The sequence below is a fragment of the Phoca vitulina genome, unplaced genomic scaffold, assembly GCF_004348235.1.
Source record: "Phoca vitulina isolate PV1807 unplaced genomic scaffold, GSC_HSeal_1.0 scaffold63, whole genome shotgun sequence".
NCBI classification, from domain to species: Eukaryota; Metazoa; Chordata; class Mammalia; order Carnivora; family Phocidae; genus Phoca; species Phoca vitulina.
Genome location: NW_022589766.1, coordinates 4,003,488 through 4,020,806, shown reverse-complemented (window position 1 = coordinate 4,020,806; position 17,319 = coordinate 4,003,488). Strand labels below are relative to the sequence as shown.

Sequence of the window (17,319 nt, the reverse complement as noted above, 5' to 3'; positions counted from 1 at the left end):
ATGGAACCTTCATAAATTGCTGGTGAGCATGTAAAATGGTGCAGCCACTTAGGAAAATAATTTGGCAGTTCCTCAAAAGGCAGTTACTGTATGACCCAGCAATTCCACTCCTAGATGTATACCCAAGAGAAATGAAAACCTATCTGTACACAAAAACGTGTCCACAGATGTTCATAGCAACATAATCAAAATAGCCAACAAATGGGAAGAACCCAAATGCCCATCAACTGTTGAATGCATAAACAAAATGTGGTATATCCATGTAACAATATTGTTCAGCCCCCCAAAAAATGAAGTATTGATACATGCTACAACACAGATGAACCCTGAAAACATTTTGCTGAAAGAAGCCAGACATAAAAGATCACGTATTGTATGATTCCATTTATATGAAATATCCAGAATAGGTAAATCCATAGATGGAAAAAATAGGTTAGCAGTTGTCAGGATGTGGGTGTAGGGGGAATGGGGAATGACTGCTAATGGGTATGGGGTTTCTTTTGGGGCTGATGAAAATGTTCTGGAGTTAGTGGCAGTAAGTAATCTTGTAAATATACTAAAAACCACTGAATTGGACACTTCAGTGGATTTTATGGTATGCAAATGATATCTCAATTAAAAAATAACGGGGGGTGGGCACCTGGGTGGCGCAATCGGTTAGGTGTCCAGCTCTTGATTTCAGCTCAGGTCATGATCGCAGAATCCCAGGATCAAGCCCCATGTTGGGCTCTGCGCTCAGCACAGAGTCTGCTTGGGATTCTCTCTCCCCCTCTCCTTCTGCCCCTCCCCCTCCTTGTGCTCTCTCTCTCAAAAAATAAAATCTTTAAAAAACCCCACAAATTAAATATTTCACATGCACTAGAATCTGGTTAAAACAAAAGACAATGACAAGTGTTGAAGATGTGGAGAAATCGGAACTGTCCCTCGGTGGGATTCTAAAATGGTACAGCTACTTTGGAAAACAGTTGGATAGTTCCTCAAAATATTAAATACAGAGTTAACATATAACTCGGGAATTCCACTCCTAGGTATTTACCCAAGAGAAATAAAAACATATCAACACAAAGACTTGTAAATGAAAATTTACAGCAGCTTCATTTGTAACAGTCAAAAACTGGAAACAGTGGAATACTATTCAGCAATAAAAGGGAAGGAGCTCCTGATTCATGGAGCAACAGTGACAAACCTCAGAAACATCATGCTTAGTGAAAGCCAGAAACCAAAGACTGCATATTGTATGAGTCCATATATATGAAACTTCTAGAAAAGGCAAAACTATAGACAGAAAGTTATCAGTGGTTGCCTGTGGTTGGGGATGAGAGTGGCAATTGACGACAAACCAGCATGAGGGAATTTTTTGTGGTGACGGAAAATGTTCTAAAACTGGACTGTGGTGATTGGTTGCACAACAGTTTAAATTTACTAAGACTCCGTGAATGGTATACTTAAAATAGGTGGATTTTATGGTATGTAAATTATACCTAAAAAATCTGTTTTAAAAAACCAGTAGTCTAGGACTCAGGATATAGTTTAATCACACACACACACCAAAAAAACAAAAAGAAAAACAACCCTTTCTTTCTCCTCACTGTAGACCCGTCCTCCCACTGACTTGAGCTTTAACTTTGATGCCAACAAACAACAAAGACAGCTTATTGCAGAACTAGAAAACAAAAACAGGTAAGAATGCAGAGGTTGAGCCAGCTTCTAAAGTCCAAGATCATCATGTGAGTATCTGTTTCTCATTTTCCTTGTAGATTAGCTGGCTTTTGACTGTAAAGGAAGACCCCACCTCAGTGAATATAGGCCAGACCAACTCATGGGAATGCCCCTACTCTAATCTGTAGATCTCTGCACGCTATACATTCTGGTAGCTCACAGCCCTGCTTACGTGCCCTCAGGTGGATTCTTTACTCCAGTGCCTTCTCCCACCCACCAGTTCCCCTTCCATGATTCCGTTTTCCACTCCAACCCCCTTTTGCTCTGTCTAGTCATCTTATCCTGGCCCACTGTGTTGTGTGTGACTGGTCTCTCACCACAAAGCCATTTAAAGACACAGAGAGGGATGCCTGGGTGGCTCAGTCAGTTAAGCGTCTGCCTTCGGCTCAGGTCATGATCCCAGGGTCCCGGGATCGAGTCCCACATCAGGCTCCTTGCTCAGCAGGGAGCCTCCTTCTCCCTCTGCCTGCCGCTCCTGCAGCTTGTGCTCTCTCAAATAGATAAATAAAATCTTAAAAATAAATAAATAAATAGATAAATAGATTAATTAATTAATTAAAGGCATGGAGACCAGACAGCACACCAGTATGCCCTGAGAGGCAGAAACGGGGACAAGGAGTTGGATGTAACGTAACAGGCACAGGAAGAAGAAATGGCAGCTCTCATCATTCAGCGGCTCAACAGGAAGAAGAGAGACAAAGACGGGAGAAGTTAGCATAGGACCCACATTAGGAGGTTGCAGGGAGTTCTTTTTTCCTTTCCCTAGAAAGGAACAGAGCTTTCTAGTGGTGGTTTTCCTTTTGTGGAGATTTTTCAAGTTCTTGAAAAGAGTATTTATATCACTTTTTCTACCACAAAGGATTGTTTCATTGAGGAAATATGAAGTGCAGCAGTGTTAAGAAGGTGGCTCTTTGACATCTTGGTCATTCGGAAACAGAACAAGATTGGGAGAGGCCACTGTACTACAGTTAGAAGTCCTGACAGGAAAGAGCGAGCTGTGCAGCCATCTTTCTTTCATCTGTCCTCTCTAGGGAGATCCTGCAAGAGATCCAGCGTCTCCGTCTGGAGCATGAGCAGGCTTCCCAGCCCACCCCCGAGAAGGCGCAGCAGAACCCCACATTGCTGGCAGAGCTGCGGCTGCTGAGGTAAGTATCTGCTACAGTAGGAATTTATGTGTCAGGGAACCAAACTAGTGGGATAGAATCTGTTTATCACTATAACTAGTCCTGTCAGAACAAATGCATTCCACTCATTCTGTTACCGCTTCAGGTGTTTGGCTTCCATTATTCATGACTCTGAGAACTTCAGCCATCGTTACAGAACCAGGTCAACACCATTCTCCAGCTCCATGACAAGCAGAGCAGTGTTTATACTTTTGTGATTGCTTTAAGACCATTGTGCTACAATCTTCTTATCTTGTTAATTAGTCTGACTTTAAAGACTCTTGGCAGGAATAATGCTCTTCTGTCCTATGAGTATATTCTCCTGGTGCCTCATGGAGCAGGACTCTGTTGAAGGAGAAGGGTGCTTGCTACCTATGCACATGCTCAGACACAAAACCAAGTGGGAGTCCCTTGCACCATGGCTGTGGAATCTTCCCACTTCAGCATAAATACAAACTGTCTCAGGACTGGGAGACTAAAGGGCACAGGATCTGACTAGGGGTAGAGAGCAGCTTCAGCCCCCATTCGGATGCTATTTTGGAGGAAATGGAGAAATCTTCTAGAAGACCATAACATGAAAGTGAACCAGTCAAAGCTATTAGGGTCTTATATCCTATCAGTCTTAGAAAGATGTGTGTGTACTCTTTGGTAAGTGAAGACATTTTGGACACTAAGTGACTTGATTTTCACCAGACCTCTAAATTTCCAGAGTGGGTTCTTTCTGTGTAGGTTGTAACATTTGACATTCCACAGTTGATTTTTAATGTGCTATCACCTGGGATTCTGCATAGCTATCCTTTTTTTTTAATTAACATATAATGTATTATTAGTTTCAGAGGCAGAGTTCAGTGACTCATCAGTCTTATATAATACCCAGTGCTCATTACATCGTGTGCCCTCTTTAATGTCCATCACCCAGTTATCCCATCCTCCCCCAGCCCCCCAGCAACCCTCAGTTTGTTTCCTATGATTAAGAGTCTCTTATGGTTTGTCTCCCTTTCTGGTTTTATCTTGTTTTATCTTTCCCTCTCTTCCCCTATGATCCTCTGTTTTGTTTTTAAAGTCCACATGTGAATTAGATCATATAATTGTCTTTCTCTGATTGACTTATTCCACTTATAGCTGTCCTTTTTTAATTCTTCTTTGGCTTAGTCATTTAGCTTCTCAACCATGATTTCTTTTCCTAGAGAATGGAGATTATTGTTTTTCTGTAACTATCTGTCTAGATTTATATCATCAATAAATAAGTCATAAAGAATTTAAACTGTGCAGATGAAAATCATTAGAGATATAGAGATTTCCATTCTTCTGAAAATTCATTTTAGTTTCTATATTTAATTGGGCTTGAGGATTTGGTTGCTCTGCGGTCCTCTGTTGCATGCCTGGGATGTTGGCAGGTTGGTGCTACACTAGGAAGTCTGGGAGAACATGTCCTGCTGCCTCAAACCCAGTGTAATTCTAAACTCTCAGCATAAGATACAACTGTTCTGTTTCCCCACCACGGCTCAGGCACAAGTAACTATTTTGTATTTAGCAAAGCAAAAATGGTTCTACTCCAGTTTTAACTGCTGCTGGAACTGGGATTGCTAGAAGTCCTTTATTAAGCTGGAGGGATCTGAAAAATATCATAGATTTAGTAGGCAAAGGGCTAAGTCCAGTGGTGTCATGTCATGTAGGCAGCAAGAAGCAAGAATTTAACCTAAATCCAAGGAGGGTCTAACTCTTGAGAAGTCAGGAAGTATTTAAATAATCTCAAAAGCAGCTTCCATTATCATTGAAGAAAGAGGGACTATTTCATAATTGTGCAGGATCGATTGGTTATGCATACAGACAAAACATACTGGCTCTTTGCTTCATACTGTAGAGAGAAAATACCACCAGATGGATTAAACATGAAGACAAAACTTTAAAACTTTAGAAGAAAATGTAGGGAATGTCTTTTTTTTTTTTTTTTACGATTTTATTTATTTATTAGAGAAAGAGAGCATGATCAGGGTGTGGGCGGAGGAGCAGAGAGAAAGGAAAAAGCAGACTCCCCGCTGAGCAGGGAGCCCAACATGGGGCTCATTCCCAGAACCCTGGGATCATGACCTGAGCCGAAGGCAGGCACTCAACTAACCATGAAAGAAGTTGGTAATTCATCTATATTCATATTAAGAACTGTTGTTTATCAAAAGACATATAAAGGGCAAGATTCATTCCTAGGTATCTGACATCCTTCTGGTTTTGACCAATATATAGGAATCCAGGAACTGCCAATACCCAGCTAGTATAATAAAAGAAGATGGAGAATTTCATTCTTAGGATTAGTTGTCATGAATTCTGACAACCAGGGTTGTCTTTTCCCCTTGATTATTATTTTTAATGGCATATTCGTTACAACAGCATGTATATGACAAATGTGTAAGATACAAAGTATAATGATAAAATGAATACGCATGAACCCACATCTACTCATATATTGTTAAAACCGCGTCGTGTAAAAGTGCCCCCGATCCCATTTCCTTGCTTCCACCTTCTCCACAGAGCTCACCTCTATCCAGAATTTGGTTTATCATTCCTTTGCCTTTTAAATAGTATTATCAAATATATGTGTATTCCCACATATTGAAGTGTTTAGTTTTGTGTTTTGTTTTTTGGGCTTTCGAGAAATGTTATTATATGCATATAGTGGAACCTCCCCCCCCCCCCCCCGCCCCAGTATTATGCTTCAGGATCCTTCCATGTAGCTGGAGTTCATTCATTTTCACCACATATTATAATTACTTGGTTATGCACAGCACAGGGAAAGAGTACTGCATCCAGTCTTAAAAGTTCAGGGAAGAAAGGCTTTCTAGAAAACTGAATGAGTCAGTTTCTCTTTATTGCATTTATAGCTGCACTGTACTGGAAATTTAGAGAGTATGAAGACTAGAAAACAATGGTTCCATCTTAAAAATTTATAATACAGTTTTGAAAATAAATGTAAAATAATTTTCTAGTCAGTTAACTAATATTATATAGTGTTAATAAATAGTATGGGCACTATGTCATAAGAAATCTAAGTAGGTGGGGTGCCTGGGTGGCTCAGTCAGTTAAGCATCAGCCTTTGGCTCAGGTCATGATCTCAGAGTCCTGAGATCGAGCCCTGCATTGGGCTCCCTGCTCAGCAGGGAGTCAGCTTCTTCCTCTCTCTCTGCCCTACACCCTGCTCACTATCTCTCTTTCTTTGTCTCAAATAAAAAATAAAATCTTAAAAAAAAAATATAAGTAGGAAAATATATACACACACATATATACATATATGTGTATATGTATGTGTGTATATATATATGTATGTGTGTGTGTGTATATATATATATATATATATATAGGCTGGAAGCAGTTAGACCCATGGAGGTGGTGGAAATTGAGCTAGACCATGAAAGGTAGGGATGATGTGGATAAAACCTGGGAGAAAACATTTCAGATTAGAAGTGGAGTTGGGGTTCAGCATGATTCCCCAAATAACTATATGATACATTTCAGAGGAGGGAAGGAGTCTTGGAGCTAAGAATTTGTTTCAGGCATCCATTGCATTAATCTTTAAAGTGCCAGTGATATGAGATAAAATTAGTTGAATAATTGAGACCGGATTCTAGGGAGCCTTAAGTGATAGGTGATTGGAAGTCCTTGGAGGATTTCAAACAATGATTGTGTAACTTCACCAGATGTTAACTGAGTACATACTGGAGGCGTGATATTCTCTTAACCATTCAGTACATGCAAAGACTCATCCCTGACCTCAAGGATTTTGCATCATGGTAGGAATGACAGCAATGCAAGATAAAATAAATTAAGTACCACAGAGAAGCACCAGTTGCTATGGTGATTAATTAAGCAGAACTTGATACCTGCTGAAGTAATCAGGAGAAGCTTCCTGGGAAGAGTGACATTTGGGTTGGACACTAAGGAGTGAATAACATTTGGAAGAAGTGGGGGAATGGCTGTGAGTTGTGAAATGATAGGATCTGTTTAGGGAAAAAGGAACCATCAACTAGACATCCAGACATGGAAGGGAATAGAAGGTGAGGCACTAGGGATAGGAATGTTGGTGGGGTCTGGAGCAGCATTCTCTGATAGAAATATAATGTGAGCCACATATGTAATTAAAACTTTCCTAACAACCACAATGAAAAACTAAAAGGAAATAGGTGCCATTAATTTTAACACTATCTTTTACTTAACCTGATTTACCCAAAATATTACCATTTCAACATATAATCAACATTAAAAAATATTGAGATATTTTACTTTCTTTTTTTTTTTTCACAGTAAGGTTTTGAAATCCAGTGCATCTCAATTCAGAATACCCATGTTTCAAGTGTTCAGTAGTCACGTGTGGCTAGTGGCTACTAGAGTGGACAGCTGAGGCATGGATCATGCAAGGCAAGAGTTAGTGATGCTAGAAATTCTACTAAGATTGTTACATAAGATGATGAAATGAACAGTCTTTGAGCAGCATTGTAAAGTTCATAGAACACTTTCATACCTAGTATCTTATTTGATCCTCAAAACATTGCCATTGCTGTTTGTAGTTAGTCCCATTTTAGCAAAGAGAAAATTGAGGCTCTTACAGGGTGAGTGACTTGGCCAAGTTTGTAGTAGTTAGTAAATGGTGGCCCTAAGTCTCCTGATTTCTATTCCACCTCAGCATACCAGGTGAAATCAGGATTAATCAGGATGGGAGACCGTTGCACATGTGAGGTAAGGTGTGCCTGGACAAAGTAAGAGACGTGGGGAGAGAAAGACACGTAAAGTTCTAGGAAAGAATCATGTGAATTGGGTGATGGAGAATAGGATATAAGCAGAAAAGTATTAAAGAGGACTGAAGTTTTCAGCCATGACAACTGGAAGAAATCAGGAAAGAGAACTATTTGTGGACCACGGTCTTAAGTTTGGTTTTGGACATATTGAGCTAGAATTGACATGAAATCTGTCCTCAGGAAAAAGTGAATTCTCTTAGACACAGAGTCACCCTAATGTCAGTCACGCTCTTGAGGCTGGTGTCTGGTGCTGGAAGCAATAACAACGGAACCCTATTCTCCCTGAGCAGTTTTCATACATTTTCTCACTACCAATTTAAATTTGGACTAGTTTTATATATCTTTCTAAATGAGGTTTTTGACTTCCTGAGGAATTTTTTAAATTGCTTTATTAATAATATTAATAATACTTTTTCTCTATATTGCCATATCTATACTGTGTGTTTTCCAAAGCATTTTTACGTACTATTCTCACAACAGTAAAGGAAAGAGAGCAAAACAAATATTATGCCCACTTTCTAACATAATTAGCAGAGGTTAAATGACTTGCTCAGCTTATCAGACCCTGGTAAGTAGCAGAATTCGGGTCTAAAATCAATTTCACCTACACTTGGACCCTTCTTTGAAGATCCCTTTATCTTCAGAGTTTTCTTGCTGATGGGCTTTTCCCCTCGGACAGGCAGAGGAAAGATGAGCTGGAGCAGAGAATGTCGGCACTGCAGGAGAGCAGGCGTGAGCTGATGGTTCAGCTGGAAGGGCTGATGAAGCTGCTGAAGGTGAGAGAGCCCTGGCGCCGCCCCGCTCCCCGCCACCCCGCCTCCCCACCCTCCGCTCAGCTGTCCTTCGCCTTCACCACCGGCTCCACTGCCTCCCCTGTGGTGTCAGGACAGGACTCAGCTAAAGGATGAAATGCCGCTGCCCATAAAGTTAGCTGTGACTCCAGAAATTCCTCGAAACTAGCGTGAAGCCTGATGATAAAAAATGAGTAATTGGAACTAGAGTTCTGTCCTTGAGTAGTTGCTTATATGAATAAATATAAAGGTTTGTCAACAGGATATTAACTATATGTAAATGAAAATTTCTCAACGATTTAAAGTTTCTCTTAAGACAAGTTTTCAAATAGTCCACCTAAATACGTAACAATTATTAACTATTTTAGTAAGTATTACAGCAGCAAACCAAGCTAATCAGACAAATTCTAATGAATAACTTTATTAGGAGGAACAAAATAGCATATTAGCTCTAGGTTTGTTATATTGGAGCTTAAATAACTTTGGGATGATTCAGGTCTCACTATCTTTTTTTTTTTTTTGAATTTATTACAAGCCCTGTACCCCAGAGGAGAGAGAGGCACTCTTGGCATTTAAATGTCCTCACCTAGACAGTTTTACTGGCATTCAACAGGATGTTTACCCAGATACGGAGCAGCAACACCAGAGCACATTTGTTCCTGCTGCTAATTCCTTGGTTCTCTGTGTCTGTGCTGTAAACCACTGTATTTTGTGGTGGGACACAGAGTTAGCAGCCAGAGTGGAAATCACACAGTGTGGATTACCTCAAAAGCCAGGCTGAGGGGAGTGGATTTAATCCTGTGGTAGGGGAGTCATTGAAGTTTTTGGAAATAATGGTTTGGGAAAATGTGTAGAGCAGATTAGAGAGGGGAGAAACTAAAGGAGAAATGGAGACAAATATAATCATCTAGCCTGAAGTGAGTGACAAGGGTCTAGACTAGGAGTGGTGGCTCAAGAAAACATCCACTTGGAGACTTTTTTCTACTTCTCTATTCCAGACGGGTCCCTTCATAATGAAGCTAGAGGTATTAGCAGCTTGGGTAAATGCAGTGTTTGTGTTTTAAACTGACTTGGGACTTGCTCAAGACAATCACTTCTTTTAGTCTTGAGCTTTGGTCCCGGGTATTTGGGTGTTTTGCATGGACGTGTTTCTACATTAACCCTTTTAACAGAATTTCTCCTGAGAAATACTTCATGTCTAAGTGGGTCTTGTTTAAAGAAAATCTTTTTTATTTTTTTTTAAAGATTTTATTTATTTATTTGACAGAGAGAGCGAGAGAGCACAAGCAGGGAGAACAGCAGAGGGAGAGGGAGAAGCAGGCTCCCTGCCAAGCAGGGAGCCCGATGCGGGGTTCGATCCCAGGACCCTGAGATCATGACCTGAGCCGAAGGCAGACGCTCAACCATCTGAGTGTTTAAAGAAAATCTTATGCATAAAACCTGGCCCACATCCCTCTAATGGTTGTCAAGAATCCAGCTACTCCAGCCCCATCACCCACTCAAGACAGCAGAGATGTACTTAAATGCATTTGGCTGTTGTAACATCTGGAGCCGTGTGGGGCTTTGAAAGCCCTGCCATGTGGGGTAGTCCCCTGTCAGGAGATAAATGGATCCACCCACCCCTTGCCTGGGTCAGACTCCTTTTTTAGTAAGATGCCCTCAGACATTCCCCAAACATAGGTGGGAAGGTACCCTAGGGTAATTTTTGTAAAAGGCAAAAGGTTTATGCAAACTGAAGGGAGGTCAGAATATATTTCCCCAAAGTACCGCGGTGTGCTTTCTCGTCAGCTGGGTGACCCTCATGTTTCTTAGAGTTCCTGGTTCAGAGCCCCATGTATATTACTTAACTTTGTAGTTCACTTCCAATGCTGGTGTTCAAGGGCAAAGCAGAATGGGCTGATGCCTAGAACTCTGATACCAACCCCTGAGTTTCTTTGTATTTCTAGCTATTGTCTTACAGTAAAGTAAGCAGGATCCTGGTGCCCTAGTTTGTAGAATCCCCTGCCAGCTTCTTAAATGTCTTAGAGTTTACTCATCTGATAGGCTGAGGCCATTCATACTGGGAGGAGGGATTTGCAACACAGACCAGGAATGTTGTCTTTTTATCCATTGATTAGAACTTACAGTTGAAAATCTCATGCCTCTAGTGTCCAGCTACCTATAAGGATGATAGCACAATCCTAATTTGTATATTATATGCACTCCTAAAAGGTCATCCATAGGAATCATTGACTTCCATGAAAATTTCAAAGATGTTTTCCTACTGTTAAAAAAAATATTCACCAACCCATAATAAAAGTACACTTTAGAATCCTAGTTTTAATTTCAAAGGACTGTCCTGCCTTCATTGATGTTCAGTCTGCTAGCATTTAATTCTCTCATAAAACAGCTGTAAGCACTTAGTCAAATGGACAATCAAACCACATGGTCTGGGATACTCATAATTAAAATATGCCACACAGTAAATTTCCATTTCACAGCAAGTTCTTTCTACTGCTTCAGTGAAATATAATGTACATTGTCTGTTTATCTGAAAAATGATAATTTAAGGAAGCATACATATGAAGTGTCACCATTGCTTATTAATTCATTCAACAATAATCTTAAGTCCTTTTTTGGGAATAAGGCAGGGTGAAAAGTAATCATACATTTATTTAACAAGAAAATATTGGTTCCTGAATATCACATTTAGCTATTTGGCGATGAGTAAGATTTAGTCCCCGTCACCAAGGAGTATGAGGGACCTTCTTAATAGTTTTTTTGTTTGTTTGTTTTCTTAATAATATAATGTAGACTGACACCCAGGTACCCGTGGTCAGAGTGTATCTTTTCCTTACATTTTTCCCCTGATTAATGTGTATAGGTAACCTCTGTCTCAAACTTATTTCATCTGGAAGTGGTTGTATGTTGGTGTTTCACTTTCTAAATCATGTCCCCGGTATTTTTCTGCCTCATTTTCCATTTTTCTAATATTGCTTTTGAAACATAGTCACCAGGTGAATTCTGTAGTTTTGGATTTCAACCTTATTTGCGAACAAGGTTTAGAATATAAATTTTCATATAAATAACTGCAATGTTTATGGCAGGACTGTGGCCACCTAGCCAGACATCCCCCACGTGATGTGGAAGAGTCTCACATGTTTTTAGGTGACATCAGCACTTCTAGATTTGCACTTTTTAGTTAAAGTATTATGACTTCCTTTAAATCAGCTAGGCTCCTATGCCAGTTGCCATCAGTGTTTACTGACCACAGCTGACGATAACAAAACGTCCCAAGACCTTCTCTCTGACCTGTTTACTGTGTTGACGGAGCCTTCAAGCCTTTATCTGAGTAACTTCCAGTGAGTTTAAATACTGTAACACCGTCCTGAGTTAACACTGTCAAAGCCCGCCCCTTTTTAATCCCAGTGTGCAGCGAAGGCCTCTGACTCCGGAACACGCTGCCCTGTCCACCCCTCCCGTGCTAACCTGACACATGGCTACTGCAGATTATAATGATGTCATGTCTTTGAACAGACTATCCATAGCAGTCACCAGATGTGCAAACATGAAGCATTGCCTTCTGAAATTTCCTTATTCTGTTGAGCCAAAGCAATGTTACCTCCAATACTAAACCCGGAAAAAACAGTGAAAGTAGGGAGGTGTCTTAGAAACAGTTCTGAGAACTTTCATCCTGGTCTTCTGACCTCAGCTGCCATTTCAGCCTGTCAGGATTGCGTCCTCCCTCCCCCACCATTTCAGTGTCCATGTCAACACTTAGTGCCAGGAATAAAAACACATTTTAAATTGTTTAATAACTCTTCCTTTGGCTCTCTGCCTTGGCTAGTGAATGGAAGAAAAGTGTTCTGCCTTACAGGGAAGCCTGGCCAGGAAGGGAGATCTCCTCCCAACTGCAGAGTTAGAATCCCTTCTAATCAGAGCCGTACATGCCAGATACATAAGCTTAAAGGTGCTAACTTCGTAAGGCTAACTCAGCTCATGCTCAGGGCCCCTCTTTGCTTGGGCTCCTGTGAGTATACGTATGGTCAGGCATGTAGCAGCTGGGTTTGATTATGAAGAACATCTTCTTGTGCTGACTTGGAGTCTCCTTAAGAGAGTTCTTGGTGCCCATTTAATTCCTAGTCCATGTCTCTCCCTTGCAGGAACAAAATTATTTTTTTCCAAATTTTTTACCTCCTCTTTCCTTTTTGTAATTGGTGGGACTTTCTGAAGTCATTCTCGCCATGGCCCCCAGATCTGCAGACTCTGTGAAAGCAGAAGCTCTCGTCCATCCCTAAGACTTCCCACACACATGTTCAATGAAGACGGCCTGCACGGATGGATCCGATTTAAATAGAACCATTGCAACCGCTTTTAGATTTGCCCACTTGAGGCAAAGAGCAAAGGCTCCCTGACCACAGTTACACATGATGAGGCACAGAAAGAAGAAGCAAAAAGACCCGTGAAAAGACAGAGGGAAGGACTGAGGGAGAGAGAAACTCAGAAGTGTTTATTTCGTCTTCCTAGTGGTGCATGCTGATAGCTAAGAGCTGGCGAGTACCCACGCTGCCCACAGTCACTGGAAGGCTCTGGAAGACAGAGGCTACGCCTTAGCTTCATGTTTCCAGTGCCTTATGCATAAGTACTAAAGGAACCTGTGTTGAGTTAGTGAAAAACTGAGGTCAAGAGTTCTTTTTCAAAAGGCTCTCAGGGCCCTGGAGCAGTTTCCAATTTATTGGAGGAATGGGCATGCATGTGCGTCCTTGGGGAAAAAAAAAAACCACAAAGCAGCCCAAAAGCAAGTGGAGAGGAGGGGACTAAGTAAGGGAATCTGTGGTCAGGTGAAATTGCTAGTTTGGGGGAAGTTTTTAGAGCAGTGTCTCTCAATCTAACAGGCATCAGAATCAGCTGCCAGGCTCTAACATGCGTGGCTGTGCCCCACCCACCCTGAGTTTGGATTCAGGTGGTCTTGGCTGGTGCCCCAAATTTGCATCTCTGACAAGTTCCCCAGTGCGGCTGCTGCTTTGAGGACTGCTGGTCTAGAGAAATATAGCTAACACACATGAATATGGGGGATGGCGAGATTGACTGATTATTGGGCTTTTGAGGCTTCGTGGAGCTACGTCTTTGAGTTTACCCTAAACAGCTGGGTGACCTCGGGCAAGTCAGGCTCTCTAGGCCTTTTCAGTCTGTAAATGAGGAAGTTGGATTAGATGGTTTCCCAGCTCTAGAAGCTAGCACTGAATGAACCGGGTGGGGAAGAGGCCTGCCATTCACTCTGTCCAGCTGATGGTGCTCTGATGGCAGTCAGGGCCTTTGGTCTCTGAACCTGGGGGCCTGGCCTGGCTTGCCAGATTCTTCTGTCATTTCTTCCAGATGTTTGTGGTGATGGGCATTAATCTCTCTCCTTTTTCCCTCTGCCTTTTCTTCATCTGCAACATCTCTAGGAGGAAGAGCAAAAGCAGGCAGTAAGTGAACTTGGGGATTCTCGCTCCTTTTGCATGGTCTTCTTTTCCTCATGTAACTGTTATATACGTTTTCCTCCCCTCCCTGTGCAAGTTCATCTCTGCAGAGTTGGTTATGTGTAAAACCCTCACCAACTCTCTCCGTGGTGGTGTAAAATGGCCTGAAAGTCCATGTCATGTTTACCTAGTAGAGCATGTTCTTACTTGAAACCAGAGCTTGTTGAATTTTTTTTTTTTTAAGTACACATCTGTTGTGTTTAGTTAAATATGCATGATTAGCAGGCCACGATTGCATTTTCCTGCTTTTGCATTCTCTGGTGCTTCATGTCTAGGGTGACTTTAATTGCTCGAAACAGCTTTTGGGGTTGTGGGGTGACCTCAGGTCTAAATGCTATGTCATGAATGATTGTGCATGAAAATGTGTAGTTTTTGTGATGACTTGAAATGTCCTTTAGTCTTGATCAGGTTTCTGGATGCTCCAGCTCCAGTAGCCTTTGTAACAAAGTTACCAGTGAAAACTAAGTGGTTATGTTGCTCTGGTTTTTGAGCTAAAATGGCTGTTGCATGGTGTTTAGGGAAGTTTTACGTTTGTTTCTATTTTTCCGGGTAGCCCTTAACCCACACAAGAAAATCAATTGAGGGCCTATCCACAATAGTACCCCATATGTGTATATAACATTGTAAGGTTTTCAAAGCATACGTTTTTTTACACAAGCTAAACCTGATTTTTAATTCACGTCGGGGCTTTAATTTTAAAAGCGAGAAATATGAATTGTTTAATTCAAAAAATTTACTCATTTCTTTTTCAAAAAACAAACTGATCCATGTTTTAAATTAAGAATAGGAATCTACATTATATTTTTTATTTTCAGTTAGGACAATGAAATAATAAAGGGGAGAAGAAAGGAAGGAAGAGATCAAATGAGGGGATGAGGCAAGAAAGGAGCGAGGGAGAGACAGACCGTCAGAAAGAGGGAACAGGGGCACCTGGGTGGCTCAGTTGTTAAGTGTCTTCTGCCTTCGGCTCAGGTCATGATCCAAGGGTCCTGGGATCGAGCCCCACATCGGGTTCCCTACTTGGCGGGAAGCCTGCTTCTCCCTCTCCCACTCCCCCTGCTTGTGTTCCCTCTCTCTCTGAGTCTCTCTCTGTCAAATAAATAAATAAAATCTTTAAAAAAAAAAAAGAGGGAACAAAGATAGAATATGGGATTAAGATACGCGAACAACCCAGAAATCTCAGTGGCTTTACTGTAACAAAAGTTTGTTTGGTTTTGGTTTTTTCCTCATTAATACATAGTTTATTGCTTTGATCTTATGGCGTGTCCTCAGTAGGTACATTCACATGGGCAAAAGCAGGAGAAGATGAGGATGGAAAGTCAAGCCCAGTCATTAAATGCTTCTTCCAGGAACTGACACACATCACTTCCACTGCATTTCATTGGCCAAAGCAAGTTACATGACCACCCTTGACTTCTGGGGGACATGGAAGTATAATCCTCCAGTTTGCTTGGAAGCCGCAGAGAAGCAGATGCTGGTAATGCCTACCACGAGTAGGAGGATGGGTGAGCTTGTGATTAGAGAAGGAAAGAGAACATCTTTCCTTCCTTCTCCCTGCTCCCCCCTTTCCCTGATAGCCTCATCTCCTTCCTGCCGACCTAGGGCATCACCTCACCTGTTGCTGCTGACAACCAGTGTTCCCCTTCTTCTCTTCTCTCCCCTACACCCCAAAGATGCATGTCACAGCTAAAACCACCTGCTGGGAACTTATTCCAGCAGTCTGCGCAGACTAGCATCTCCTGATCCCTCTCTGAATGTGCCAGCTCAGACTGAAATACCTTGCACCTTACCTGAGAACTCTCTCTCAGAAGAGGGCAGACATTATGAGTATCTATTTTTAATGGTAGCAGTAGAGCTTCCAATAGACATTTCGTTTTTTAAAAATATTATGGATTGCCATGTAATCTAAGAACCAGAAATTGCCACTTCTGGTATTTTGTTTCTCAGGTCAATTTAAAGCTGACCTTGGGGCATCTGGCTGGTTCAGTCAGTAGAGCATGTGACTCTTGATCTCAGGGTTTGAGCCCCATGAGTTCGAGCCCCATGTTGGGGGTAGAGATTACTTAAAAAAATAAAAATATTTAAAAAGCTGACTTGAGCAGATAAGGGATTAAATAACATGCTCACTTCAGTGACTGTGCTTCTGTGTGAGATCATCATCCCCTTGAAGTTGGCAAAATAAGCTAGACCTGGACCACTGAAGCTTGCCCCTAATGAATTGCTTGTTTGTATGTCTTGGGCATTCTCCATGGCCATGGTCCTGAGTTCATGACCTTGTCCTCACACTCTTATAGGACCACCCGTGGCATGAATTGGTACAAACTGTTTTTTTCCTCATCTTTCTCCACAACGGTGTAGGTAAGACATTCTGTTCTGTGGATATAGGTTTAAATATCCTCTGTTTACATCACAGGTTTAAACTGGACCCACCCAAGGCTCAGCTCTGAGGCTCAAATTTGAACTGAATGGCTTTATATAATTGAACAACATTTTTAACACCTAGACATATAAAGCTTTAGAACTAGCACCTCTGTTTTAGTCTCTCTCATTACTGAGTGAGGCACAAAAAGGTATTTAGCACAGAGCTAAGTTGTAACTTTCTTCCTTCCTGGGTTCTGACTGGTATAGTTTAATTTTTTCCCTATCAAAATGTATTACCCTATATGGGTAATAAAATAATCGTGAGAGACTTGTACAATGAAGGATTTACTAGACAGGCTTCTCCAAATTGGCTCTATAAATCCATTATAGAGAACTTTTCATGTAGTCCGCCTTCTTGCTTCTTTCCTCTTTAGGGATTATTCTGGCTTTGGGGGGATCTGAGAGGAATGGGTAATGACTATGACTTAGCCACTCTCGTGCTATGGGCCTGCCTTCAGCCTCAGCCACTTCCCCACTACTGTGAATGACATCAGTACCTCAGCTGATAATTCTTGTGTCTTTCCTCTTTCCCTCCCTCCCTCCTTCCCTTCTCTTTTCTCAGATCCAAGGGTTATAATTAAGGGCAGAACTGCCTGGCTATTTCAGATAAGACTTCACTGAGTGACTCTTCAACCCACAATATACCCTACAGTTTAACAGGCTCAGGAATTAGATTGTATCAGTTGAGTCAGGGTTAATCAGGCCCACGATAATCATCAGACTGTAATTAAAGGACTTTGCCTTTCTTACTACTCCATCCTCAGTCACTAGCCTGGTGCCTGCCACACAGCAGATACTCAATAAATAGTTGCTGAATGAAAACCAGTATTAACCAGATCGACAAGATTTTGAGTAAAAATGGGCAGTGTGAATTCATAAGTTTATTAATTATAAGGGACATAACTGCTTCGACTACCTATAGCAGTCACTTTGCTCAAGG

The 17,319-nt window shown here is 41.4% G+C and overlaps 1 protein-coding gene across 6 annotated transcripts in view; it reads left to right on the top strand.

Annotated features, from left to right (window-relative positions):
* The window catches only part of DTNB (dystrobrevin beta), a 256,526-nt gene that overhangs the window by 213,481 nt on the left and 25,726 nt on the right, over positions 1-17,319 (top strand). For all 6 annotated transcript variants that reach the window (XM_032391617.1, XM_032391613.1, XM_032391615.1 and 3 more), the window contains 4 exons: positions 1,595-1,680; positions 2,751-2,864; positions 8,346-8,442; positions 13,884-13,904. In XM_032391617.1, coding sequence (XP_032247508.1) covers positions 1,595-1,680; positions 2,751-2,864; positions 8,346-8,442; positions 13,884-13,904 — 318 coding nt within the window. The remainder of the gene's footprint in view (positions 1-1,594; positions 1,681-2,750; positions 2,865-8,345; positions 8,443-13,883; positions 13,905-17,319) is intronic.